We start from the raw sequence: 12,987 nt of genomic DNA on the forward strand, positions 1-12,987 counted from the left end.
GGTGTGGGATGTCCAAGGTCGGGGTACACTGGGCAGTGCCCAGGGCAGCAGGGCCCCTATAGAGGCGGCTCCCCAGTCCACCTCGAGCTTTCCCGGGATCCTGCTGCTGAGCTGAAGTGGCTCATCCTGTGCTTCCCTCCCCCTGCAGATGCGGCGGCCTGGGGCTGGTGCTGGCCAGCGCAGGCTTCGGCATGCTGACGGCACCCATCATCGAGCTGCACAACCAGAAAGGCTACTTCCTGCACCACATCATCTTTGCCTGCTGCACGCTCATCTGTATCATCTGCATCCTCCTGCTGCCCGAGAGCAGGGACCAGAACCTGCCTGAGAACATTTCCAATGGGGAGCACTACACACGCCAGCCGCTGCTGCCGCACAAGAAGGGGGAGCAGCCACTGCTGCTCACCAATGCCGAGCTCAAGGACTACTCGGGCCTCCACGACGCCGCAGCCGCAGGGGACACGCTGCCCGAGGGTGCCACAGCCAATGGCATGAAGGCCATGTAGCCGGGCCTGCAGAACCTGGGGCTCAAGGATCTGGGGCAGCTTGGACACAGGTTTACAGACCGGGGACCGAACACGTGGCCAGGGGTGGGAAAGCTGCCCCACCCAAGCTGAGCCCCTCAAGTGGTGTGGGGAAATCCTGTCTTTCCAAAAGTCCAAGGAGCACAGGTCGGAGGAGACAAACTCTTTGGAAATAACCCTTCCAAGACTTTCTTTTCTGCCATTAAATGTTTGTATTTATTTTGGTCATTTTTACAAGAAGCACTTTATTCCCTCTCCCTCTCACTGATCACAGGTGGCATCACCTCCTTCGGCAGCGAGACACAGGCACTCTGGGAAGATGCTACAGTGATCACGGCCGTGGCCCGCCCCTCTCCAGAGATGGGACGCAGCTCCTGGCAGCACCCAGGAGCCAGATGTTACCTCGGCCATCAGGAACCCCCCACGCCGCCTGCCTGTGTGCAGAAGCAGGACATGACCGTGGAGCGTTTCCAGGACTGCATTTTAGACAGAGTGAAATGTACATGAATTAGGCTTTTGCTAGAGAGTCTGTGATGGTTTTTTAAGGTCCTTTTTCCCTTTCTGTTTGTAAGGTAAGAGCTTCTGTTCCATGTGCAGGAGAAAACAGCCCCCAGACACCATTAAAACCAGCTTCACCTTTCCTTCAGGATCATCCTTTTGTACTTGATGCTGAAAGCTCTTGGAGAAAAAGCTTAAACATTTCACCAGAAATCTTAACCGAGCAGCAGTCACATCGCCACAGGTTTGTGAGTACACAGCTAACAGATGCGTCGAGGCCTGAGCTGTGCTCGTTTTTATTCCTCCTCTCCCAGACTGGCTCCAGCAGAACAGCGCTCGTGCACAGCCAGCCCTTGTGCCAGCACTACTTGAAAACATGGCTCCTTTCAAAGCTACAAACAGTAGAAAAATAACTCAAAAAGATGGTGGAGGCAAATCCACAGAAGCGGGGCTGCCCTCCCACACACACCCATCACCCACACCTCGAGCACACACCACGAAGATCACCAGCTTAGATGGCCGTCACCTCAGACATCACTCCAGGAAGAACCTGCAGGAGCTGGGCCCCCTCACGCCTGCCTTCCTGGGCCGGCTTCCTGCTTTTAGTCATTCGCTCAGCACAGAGGCAGGAATTCGGGCAGGGAGCCAAGATTGAATCCTCATAGGTGAGTACAAATGACCTCCAGCCTCTCAAAGGCACCAATACAAATTGAGAGAAAGCAATAACTCACCAAAGCTCAACGCTGCCCCTGCCGCGATCTCCAAGGGTTTCTTTGTGTTCCTCGTTTCGCCCCAGAAAGTGAAGGTTTCCTCTTGGCATTTTCAGAGGAATCCTGCAGGACACCCAGGGCCGCTAAGAGACAGCCTCCTTGGTAAAGGCAGGCACCACTTTACAGCAACTTGGGCACCAGCTTTTCTGGACAGCCTGGCTTCTTACTGGAATTGTTCAATTCACCCCTTCTCAAAGTATGTCTTTGCCGTGGGCTGTGTCCATCCAGGGAAATTGTGGTCTCAGGCCTAGGTGAGACAATGAACTGACTTCCGACAGTTGCTAAAATTCACAGGGCAGAAAAGGGGTTGACTTTCTCCCCTCCAGCTTTCCACCTGGCCTGCTTCTTGCTGTCTCCACCCGTGTCTCCACATCCGGTCCGCACATCAGTAGGAGCCTAGTGATATGTAAAGACACAGCAAGAGGCAAGCAGACTCACGGCCACGTGTTTCCAGTGGCTGGGCCACACCAACACCTGGGGTCTTGAGACGCCCAGGAAGGGGGCTGTCTGGCCGGCCTCTCCCCACCTCCCCTTTCTCCACGTCCAGCTCCTCCTCACCTTCCCTCTTTTTTAAAGTCACATTTCCATGTTTCAACGTTAGTTTGCATTCACCTATACAAAGGCCTTTCTTTAGATCTGTGCAGGCTTTGCGTGCCAAATCTGTGAAATTCCTTTTACCTTTTTTGGAGTACTTGCTACAAAGCTACCTGTCAACAAATCCCATTATGCACAGAATAGGACCTGTCCAGCAGCCAGGCCAGTAGGCAGTTGGGGAAGCAGGGAAGGTGGGAAGGGTCCCGCGAGGCCCCCAAGCCTGCACCTGGACGTGTGTACGTCTGCACCCATCGCCCTCAGCACCAGGCCACCCTGCAGTCCACTTGCTGTACTGTGGAAGGACTTGCTAAGTGATGGAAGTTGCAAGCAGTCGCATACTGGTCATGCGAATAGTTTTTTTAGAAACTGAAGCGGGAGAGTGCTGCCAGAAGTCTCTAGGAAGGTGGTGGCAAGGTACAGCACTCTACTCTTCCGGTCGTGGTCTCTGATCTCCACCTCAAATGACAATAAAAAACCTCCAACGAAGGTCCAACGAAGACAGTACTCAGCACTTCAGCCATCAGGATTAATCCATCAGTGACTGGAAAAGAGGCTAGCTTTAGGCCTGGGCTCTTGGGACCAGAGTCCAGCGGGTGTGAGGCTGACTTGCCGACGGTCAGCGGGTTACGTCTCTCAAGACGGCAAGGCAGTCCCACAGCTCTCCTCCCAGTGCAGCCTCGGGAGGAGGCTGGGTGCCTGTTCTGTTGCAGCTTCAGCCTAGGGATATCTGAGGCTGCCGAGGAACACCTTTATGAAATGTTACCAGAGCAGCAACACTTCTTTGTGGGCACAGCCCCAGGAAATCTGGTACCAAGTGAGCAAGGCGGCAGGGCCCACCCAGGCCTGACACGCGTCTAGGCCACCGGGCTCTGCAGGGGAGGCTGCTACAGCCGCCTGCTTCCCAGCAGTCTGTCACGCTTGAGCCCCTCAGTCCTGTTCCCTTCCTGGCTAATAGAGAGACCCTTCTCAGGCACCCAGTGTTTCAATTTGGCCCTCCCACCCCCTGCTACTCTCCTCCACACACCCCTGCCTTCTACCAGCCTACCTGTCAGCCTTTCAATAAAAGTTATGCACAATTGTGAACACCTGACATGGAGCTGAACATTTCTTCACTTCTTTTCCTGAAGTCAAACTCTTATCAAATACTCTAATTATTACCACCCAAGACAAACAGGAAAAAGGGTTAAATGTTTTTGTTTACTGACAGTAAGATCACCTGCATCTGGACGGGCTGGTAAGATGGTTTGGCTACAGAACAGAAAAAAAACAAAAACAAACCTCCTAAGGGAAGGGAAGTATCGCACTCAAGACACCACCACTTCCTAGAGCCAAAGGAGCAATCCCGAACTGTGCGTGCCATAAGTGAGCCTGTGACATCACATCGCCCGGCCCAAGTGCCGCACGTGCGGGGAGGCCCACACTCCCACTGTCCTCTTGTCTGGAAGGCACCGCCTCACTTCCATGTGCCCTGTGTGTTTTGGAAAAGCAGCATGGTGTGTCCTGTCTAGCTGCCAACACTTCCCTCCCTGTCCTGAGGTTGTAACATAGTAACTGTGTTTCTGTACGTGTGGGTGGGGATTCTCTGAAGGTGCTGGTTCATAGCACAAGCTTACACTGAGTTCTGAACTGTCCTTCACAGCTGCGTGTCTGCATGGTGTCGCATCTGTTGTACCTTTGGGGAAAATTTGTATGTAAATGTACAGAAATAAAAATGTTGCCCCATTAACAGATTTCCTCTGGAATGTCTTCCCTACCTCACCTGATGGTATCCAACGAAGGGCATTTCACTACCACTGATGAGTAATAAAGTCCTCCGTGTTCATTCAGACCTCACTGCATCACTACTTTTAACGCCTCTGTAAGCTGTGTCTTCACTCGCCCCGAGGTGGGTGGAGGGAGGCGGCTCACTCTGCTTCGAGTCCTGGTCTTAAAGGTAGGCAGAGGCAGAGGCTGGATTAAACACACACTGTTTACCGAGTGCCACTCTCAGACCACCTGAGAGATGGGGGCCATCAGTAAAATTAAGAGGAATTTTCTTCCCTTGTTCATTTATGTTCTGCTGATCCGTGGTCTGAAGGTTCCTAGAGACGTCTCAAGAATGAGTATCTTACACTGTGATTCTGTGAGGAAAGACTGGTAACCCAAAACTCTCTTCTCTAATGTAGTATTTTTTAACAAAAATGACAATATTTCTTTAATAAAGTATTTATACCAAACTCTTCTCTCCATAGCACTGATTTTGTGTCACTTACTATTATATTCCCAGAGAGGTGTCCACTCAGGTTTGCAAGCTGCGATGAGGCTGGCCAAGGCCTTGAGGTTAGCACGGAAAGTCTGCAAAGGAGAGAAGCGCCCAGAACCACAGACTTACTCCTCTGAAGCGCCTTTCCATCCTGGCCAGGGTCACCACCTCTATTTGCCTGCCGCTGGCTCAGTGCAAGACTCTCCCTCTGGATGAAACATGTTACAGGGTCCTGAACCATCTGCCTCTGAACAAAAGGGTTCAGATGGACCCCAAAGTTAGGAATTTCTTTGCCAGTGGTCCTCAACCTTGCCTGCGCAGAGGCACCAGGGAAGCTTTCAATCCTGCCAAAGCCTGGGCCCCAGACCATCTGAACCTCTGGAGAAGGGCCAAGACTGGAACCTACTTCAAGTGGTAGGATTAAAGATTAAAGGCTAAGGAGTACAAATGACCAAAGCAGGTGCCTGAGGTACTCTGGATTGGGGATAGAAGAGAGGGAAGAAGGGAAGACGATGAAATGACAGGAAGAGCAAGATGGACCCGAAGCCTATGAATCCATAAAAAGGGGATAAAACCATAATTGACATCTAACTGCCATAGTTTGCAAAGCATTTCTACCTACCTATTTAATCTTAACAAGAATTGAGCAATGTGGGGATTACTCCCACTTCATAGATGAGGAGACAGAGCCTAGAGAAGTCAGACTTCACCAGACCACAAATGTAGTAATGGGGCAACACAGGGAGGTGCTCAAATGTAGGCCCAAAAGGGAACACAGCAAAAAAGGAGTCCCCAGAGGAAGGGTTTAGGGAGAAAACAGCAAGAAGAGAAGTGCCCTGGGGAGGGGTCACTGCAATGAAGAGATCAATGCATCCGTTCACAAGGCAGAATTCTGGGGAATGCACACACAAAGCTAAAGCATATTTATAAAGCACTTTAATTCTNGTCTGATTGAAACTCTTTTAGATTATTAGATTACAGCCTTCAATCCCAACAAAAATCCCATTTCATACCTCTAGCACTCAGACCCAAATGAGGACGTGTGTACCTCCCACTCTGCCTCACCTTCCCCAGGTGGCTCAGTATACGCCTTTTGGCCCACACACTGCTGAGAAGGAAGCTCAAAAGATTAACCCCTTAAAAACAAAATGGGAAAGCAGCCTGATGACAAATCAAAATTCAATCCATTTATTTACATGTACATTGTACATAAGTTACAAATTCTCACTGCTGCCACTCAGCTAGAACTTTTCGGGGAAAGCCTCCATCTCTTCCTTGATCCTGTTTTCTACAAGTAATGCGAAGTTACTGTCTGTGTTTTGAAGGTTATAGCTGACAAACACCTGTTTGTTGGTCTTCCTTGCTAAAAAGAGAAAACACATTGGTATAGCCACTCTTGAAACACTGCAGGCCCATGTTCCTCACACCCACATGCAGCTAGGCAATGCTCGGAAAGAGGATGGGGTTGGAGGGCGAGAAGAAAGCTCCAATCTCCACGATGCTCTTCAGACAGGCGCTGCAAATGTAGACGAGTCGCTCAGGCCTCTCCCAGTCTCTGCGCCTGACCCGGGGTTCTGAAGGGCAGGCCCCACCTCAGCAGCCTCCCTGGGACTTGTTCGAGAGGCAGCTCCTGGACCCCACCCAGCCCTCCTGAGCCCCACCCAGCCCTCCTGAACCCCACCCAGCCCTCCTGAACCAGAAAGCCAGGATGTGGGACCAGCTGTCTTCGGGAACAGGCCCTGCAGGTGCCCTGCACTGCTTAAGAACCTCAGCTCTACACAGACGGGTTTTTGGTGTTCTCATTTTTTCTTAATTTTTTAAAAACACACAAAATAAAGTATTTAAAATAAAAAATTAAAGTTCTCCTTCAGCACCACCCCACCCCTAACCAGTTCCACTTCTCTCCCAATGGTAATTCTACATTTCCATGCATTTGCATGTATGTGTATATACACATAGATATTCATGTGTGTGTGTATATATAGATAGGCATATGGACACACATGTAATTTTCTAGTGAATGTAAGTTTTGGCCCCTTTCCACAGAATCAATAAAAAATAGCTGAGGTGCACATTGGGCCAAATGCAAAAATCAAGCAGAGTCACATGCCCAGAATCTAAAAGCTGATACCCTGAAAACATGTGGGCGGGAAGGCTAAGGCAGTTCAATGCTGCCTGCCCCACTGAGGGGCCTCCTCCCTCAGCCTCCCCCACACCCACACCCAGGGCCAGTGCAGGATCTACTCACCCCTGGAGAGGCACTGACCTGTCCCCATCTCTGCATATGGTAACCAGGTACTTAGCCTCATCACCAAAAGGCAGAAAGGTGGTGTGGTGAGGCTGAGGGACACCAGGCCACCGGCACCATTACTAAAGGCCAATTTAGAACACATGTCACAGGATCTCATACAGGCAGTTCTGTCCTTTCAGTTGCTGCTGTCTGAGCTACAGTCCCACGAAGAACCCTGAGAGGCGGTGTCGCTCAGGGGTGCAGGCGCGGGCACAGGCCTCGTCATGGCCTAGACACCTCTTCCAGCTTTGTTTGTAAATTGAGGAAGGAGAGAGCCCAAGACCCCAAAGGCCTGTTTTTCTGCTGTACAAGGCCTTATGATTTTTAGGGCTCAAAGGATCTTGGGTATTACTTAACTGGCTGTCCTTACAGGGCAGCCAATGCACCTATGAGAAAATGAGAAGGTGGTGAGCCCACCCTCTGCCTGAGGACAGCTGCTGAATTGTATGGCATGTGTTTACATCTCAGTAAAGCGGTTTTTCTTATTAAAAAAAAGGAATGTGTGTGGAGAAAGGCAGCTGTTCGGTTATTCCAAGAGCTGGTGTTAAAGAACAGCTTACAGTACTTAGCACAGAGCCTCCCACCACTGTGCTGGGTGCAGTGTGCTCCACAGGCAGAGAGCTGTGCCCAGTTATCTGCTCAGCCCTGTGGGGACCAGCCCCACCCTTTCCTAGCTCCATTAGGCAGGCTGGGGCCACTGTTGTAGAGGGTGATCTGAAGGTAGGCAATGTGGTAGGAAGCGGGGGCTCGCCAAGGCTGGCCAGGAGGAGTCTATAAGTCACACCCTGCCCTCTCCCCGGGGCAGGAAGATCCCCTCTACCCCAAGGGGGTCCCCTGAGATTCCAATTGCTCCAACTGCAGAGACAGGACTTCCAGGAAACAAAGCTGTGTGTGGAGGCATCATCCCCCTCAGACCCAAGCTGTGCCCTCCAGAGCCATAGGAGGGTGGGTCCCCTTGGCCACACCAACTCCTGCGATGCTTCCAGAGCTACTCAGAAGCCCCCAGGCCTTCCCTTTCCGAACTTGCTTTCATCTCCCAGGTAAGATACTGATTCGGGACACTGCTCCCTTTTCATTATAGTGCATTTTCAACTTTAGGGCCAAGGCCCAGGCTCCAGACAACTGGCACAGCACAGGACTTTGCTGGACAACCCCTTCTTGGTCTGAGCTCTGCAGCACCAGTCCCTTCAGAGATGCTGGAAGCCACAGCACACTCGACTCGTCAAGATACTGGGAACCCCTTTTTTGCATACAGATACAAGGCCTCCATCTCACAGATATTCTGGAGCCTAATTTACCTTATTGATATAAAAGTTATTTACAGCCTGCCAGACAAGCTCCCAGCACCTTCTCTACTGGAGTGTCTCTCTGCAACCCCACCCAGCTTTCTGTCTGTATAAATATGAATACCTTCCTGAGCCTTCTCCCACCAGCCAGGGCCACACAGTAACTTATTCCATCTAAGTGTGCTACCCCTTACATATTCACAAACACAAGGTAACACAGACACAAAAGGGGGCTTTTACTTTCATGTGGCTCAGAAAAAAAAGATGTAAACACAACGAGGGAATGACGGCAATTGGGAAATCGGGCGAAAGCTAAGCAGGAATTCTATCTTCTTTGTCACTTTTCTGTAAATTTTAAATTACTTCCTAGTTAAAAATTACCAAAGTAACTTACAAGTCAAGTCTCTACCTCCAGGGGAGTGAAAAAGGATACTGTGAGTTCCTGAAATGCTGACCTGTGTCCTCCCTGACCTCCGTCCTCTCCACACGCTGCCCTGAGCCTGCTGGGGACGCTCCACCCTTCCCTGCCTTCCGGCGCTGGCCAGCGCTCCCCGGGGCCACATGCCATGCTGTTCATGTGTATTCTCCTCAGTGTGACTGACACAGAAGTTCTGGCTTGTCAGGGATCAGGTCCTTCTCTGCCCAAGACACAGAGGGGCTCCGTCACTGACTCCACAGCAGAAGCAGCTGGGCATGCTGGAGATGGCCAGGCCTGGGCAGGAGACAGACATGCTGTGCACACCAGCCACAGGCACTGGGGCTGCGCATCGCAGAACACACAGCATCCTTACCTGGCCCACCTGGGTATGTACAGGAAGTATGTGCTGGGGTGTGGGAGCGGCGGAGCCTTCAGCCTCATTGTCTCTGCTTAATCCCCGCTCTACACCACACTTGCAGGCCAGGCCAGTCTCCCCTCCCAGCCCTGAGGGGCATCACACTGTGAGTGAAGGACAGTCCTTCCTGCACAGAGGTGACACTTGCTCCACCAGCTGCACTGACTCCTCCTAAGACCCTGGAGGCTACACCTTGAGCCACTGCGCACAGGGGCAATGGGCACTGCTCACTCTCTTCTCCCAGGAGGAGATGATGCACTTATGAAAGGGAAATCGGCTTGTGGACTCAAGGACGCAGCCAAGGACGAAGTGGGCATCCTCTGGGGACAGGCCAGCCCTGGGACAGTGGCGGTGACAGGTGGGCACAGACGTGTCCCTTAAAGAAGGCACAACATGAAAAGGTCTGAGCTTCCCAGCAGCAATGAGGTGATTGTTCTTAGCATAAAGATTCTTTACTTCCAAAGGGACTTGCCTCATGGTTCCATTAGAGTGGGGCTCCCACCTGGCTGGCTTGCAGCACCAGCCATGGGTACGTACCTAGGCGCTGGGCAAGGCCAGTGGAGGTCGTGTCGGAAGTGTCCCCAAGGAGAGAGGTAGACACGGGGATGGAGTCCTAAAAGAAAAACAAAGGGCACTGCAGCTTCTCCAGCTCCCACAGGCCAGCAACACTTCTGGCGTCGGGCCATCTGATTCTTCACAAGGGCGGCAGTGGCAGATTCTGAGAGGGTAGACACAGGTACCACGGGAAAGAGGGGGTGGCATCCGTCAACAGCCAAGTAGGTAGACCCCATGTCACATACGAGGTAGACACAGTTGGGACAGATGAAGATGGAACCACAGTGCTGTTAATAAGTTTCAGGACCAATTTCACATGAAGGGCTCGTTTTAGGGTCTGAAACTCCACAGCATGCTGAATGAAGGTCAGCGTTACAACCAAAAAGGAAACAAACAAGATCATTAAGGCCATAGCAAGAAGGAAGTGACTCCCAGTCTGGGCACCTGTGCCCTGGTGCCTGGCGCCCCACAGCAGCTAGCACAGAGGCAGGATGCCTAATCTCCCCATCTCAGCCTATGAGGGACCATGCCACTCCAGCCCCTGCAGGCTCCTCTGGGTCAGCAAGTGCCCTATGACTTTGAGAAAGGGCACCAGCCACCAGCATCCAAATAGGGAAAATAACAACTTCTGAATATGCTTGGCCAACCGCATTTCAGACAAGAAGCAATAAGGTGAAACGAGCAGTACCAGTGATGCTCACATCAACCAATGGGCCCTTCGGAGGTGCGGGGGTAACCTGCTCCCAACTACTTTGGGAGTAATCTCTCACCATTAAAAATGTCTAGCTAGTTCCATAATCCCAGCACTTTGGGAGCCTGTGGAGGCAGGACTGCTTGAGACCAGGAGTTTGAGACCAGCCTGGGCAACAAAGTGAGACCCTGTTTCTACATTTTTATTAAAAGAAAAAAAAAAAAGTAAAGAAGATCTAGCTTAAAAAAAAAAAAAAAAAAAAAACTTATTGGTAATATGGCCAAAATTGCTTTTATCAAAACAGCAGATTTCTAGGATAAGCGGCCTGGATACAGAGGTCTGAGAATCTTGGAAAGTGGCAAGATTTTTAGAGGTACAGAGACTTTGCGGTTTGGTACCCCTGCCACCCCAACTGTCCTGGTAGGGACAAGTGAACTGAACAAACACCTACTGCGTGTCCGACAGTACAGCAGGGCACAGACCAAAGGCACTGCTCATCTCCTAAAGGCTCAAAGCCACTTTACGAAAGACAGATTCTGTTCAGGGGTATAAAAGACTAGAGATCAAAATACACAGAAGGATGAAAGCATTTACTGTATGCTTTTTCACTGAAAACGATATAAAAAAATATGATCTTAATGAGCCTGCTGTACACAGATTCCTCAAGTTCAACATTTAGCTGCACAGTAATAGTATTTACAGTTAAACCTCCTAGAAAAAAAGAAAATCTACCTTACCCAGGCTGGTCTTTTCCACCAAAAGTAAAATGTAAAGCCCCCCACTTCGTGTTACCCTTCTTCACAGTTCATTATTTCCAAAATCACACCAGGACTGCGGTCTCACAGCAGATGCAAACCCAGAGGCTTTGCTGCAGCTGAAGCACCACCTTCCACTCCTAAAACCAGCTGGGGGTCCAAGAATCCTGGAACGGACAGGGGCCCAGGTCCCGGGCCAGCTTCACTCAGTGTCACTAGTCGATATAGTTGGGACAGATGAAGATGGAGTGTCGCTAGTCCTACAGCCTCTCTGGGCACCAAAAATCCCTGCTCAATCCAAGGTCAGCCAGCTCCAGGTTGCATGGTTTCTGTTCCCTACAGTCTCACACATAGGAGTTTGGGGAAGCGGGAGGAAGGAGACCTCACACATCATCTGGAGCCAATCTCCACATGTGGGCTGGTAAAATTCCTGAGAGGGGCCAAAGAGTAAGGAGTTTAGGCTTTATGGGCTACAAAGTCTCTATTAGAACTTCTCAGCCCTGCCACCAAAGTGCAAAAGCTTCCATAGACTCTACCTGCATGGACAGTAGATGAAGGGCCAGCCCACAGGCCACAGGAAGCTTGTGCTTCCTGCCTTAGGCTAAGGCCTGCACCTCTTTTCCCCAGCTGCCTCAGCCCTCTGCCCCTGGTGAGAACTTCCAGGCACACTGTGGCCAGTGAAGAGTGGGGCTGGACTTCTGACAGGTCAGATAACTGAATCAGTCCCCTGTTCCTTTTCCTGCCTGGCCTTGCTGGAAGGTCTCTTTCCAGATGAGAAAATACACCCCACTGGGAGCTGTGACCACCATGTGGTGGGGTGACCAAAGCCGCCCACAAGAGGAGCCTACTTCTTCCAACCTTACCAGCCCAAACCAACACTGCACAAAGGGGCACAAGGAAGCGGCACCAGATCTGACCAGTGCCCAAAGCCTTGCCCACTATTACTAAAGCCTTGGGATTAAAGAAAGAATGCGAGGTAGCACAGAGCACACGGCCCCACCCATCACCCCGGTGCCCACAGGCCTCCTGCACTGCCACCTGCTCAAAGGCCCACCACCAGGACACTCTAGAAAATTAAAAAAAAAAAAAAAATAGGAAACACCCAGGAAGTGCCACAAACCACATGGCTTAAAACAACAGAGGTTTCTTTAAAATAAGGAAAGAAAAGAATTCAAATGCTATCTCCTTCCAGAGGCCTTTCCAGGTACTGTCAGGCACAACTAAAGGGCTTGCCCATGACTTCCTGCCCCCAGCATCCTCAGTCTTCACTGCCTGACTAGCTTCAGAATAGTCTCACTAAGGGGGCCTCACTCATTCATTCCACTGGGCCATAGAGAGCAGTGCATCAGAAGCTAGGGATACACACACTCACCCTGGACAAGCAGAGAAACCTCACCGTGGAACACTCAATAGCTGAGAGAGGGAGCTAACAAGGCGGGAAGACCAGCACTGCTGAGTGTGAGGGCAGGGAGGAGCTCTAAGAGGTAACAGAGCCCGAAGGTCACTGGAGTCTTTGGGTGCTCTGAGTTCACCTCATGAAAGATTTTGAGCAGAGAAATGAAAATATCCAACTTCAGTCTTAAAAATATCATTCTGTTGCCCTGGTTACAAGGCAGTGTTGTGGCCTGAATTGTGTCCCTGCAAAAAATATGCTGAAGTGCTAACCTCTGGGTACCTATGAATGTGACCTTGTTTGGAAATAGGGTCTCTGCAGATGTAATTAAGATGTAATTCAGGCTGGGAGCGGTGGCTCACGCCTGTAATCCCAGCACTTTGGGAGGCCAAGGCAGGTGGGTCACGAGGTCAGGAGTTCCGAGACCAGCCTGGCCAACAGAGTGAAACCTTGGCTCTACTAAAAATACAAAAATTAGCCCAGCATGATGGCCCGTGCCTGTAATCCCAGCTACTCGGGAGGCTGAGGCAGGAGAATTACTTGAACCTGGGAGGCA

General features: G+C 51.0%; 2 protein-coding genes across 7 annotated transcripts in view; one reads left to right on the plus strand and one right to left on the minus strand.

Annotated features, from left to right (window-relative positions):
- Nucleotides 1–4,602, plus strand: part of SLC22A23 (solute carrier family 22 member 23) — a 185,301-nt gene extending 180,699 nt beyond the window's left edge. For 4 of the 6 annotated variants that reach the window (XM_037727455.1, XM_037727456.1, XM_037727457.1 and 1 more), the window contains one exon: nt 149–4,602. In XM_037727455.1, the coding sequence (XP_037583383.1) occupies nt 149–506 (358 nt within the window). In that variant the 3' untranslated portion in view covers nt 507–4,602. The remainder of the gene's footprint in view (nt 1–148) is intronic. The other 2 variants (XM_017497459.1, XM_017497458.2) reach the window with 2 other exon arrangements.
- Nucleotides 4,603–5,790: 1,188 nt separating this feature from the next.
- PSMG4 (proteasome assembly chaperone 4) overlaps nt 5,791–12,987 on the minus strand; it is a 9,386-nt gene continuing 2,189 nt past the window's right edge. Inside the window, 4 exon segments of the mRNA XM_017497463.2 lie at nt 5,791–5,991; nt 8,996–9,026; nt 9,029–9,126; nt 9,575–9,650. Of these exon segments, the coding sequence (XP_017352952.1) occupies nt 5,870–5,991; nt 8,996–9,026; nt 9,029–9,126; nt 9,575–9,650 (327 nt within the window). The 3' untranslated portion in view covers nt 5,791–5,869.

This window comes from Cebus imitator, unplaced genomic scaffold (assembly GCF_001604975.1).
Source record: "Cebus imitator isolate Cc_AM_T3 unplaced genomic scaffold, Cebus_imitator-1.0 Scaffold231, whole genome shotgun sequence".
Lineage (NCBI taxonomy): Eukaryota > Metazoa > Chordata > Mammalia > Primates > Cebidae > Cebus > Cebus imitator.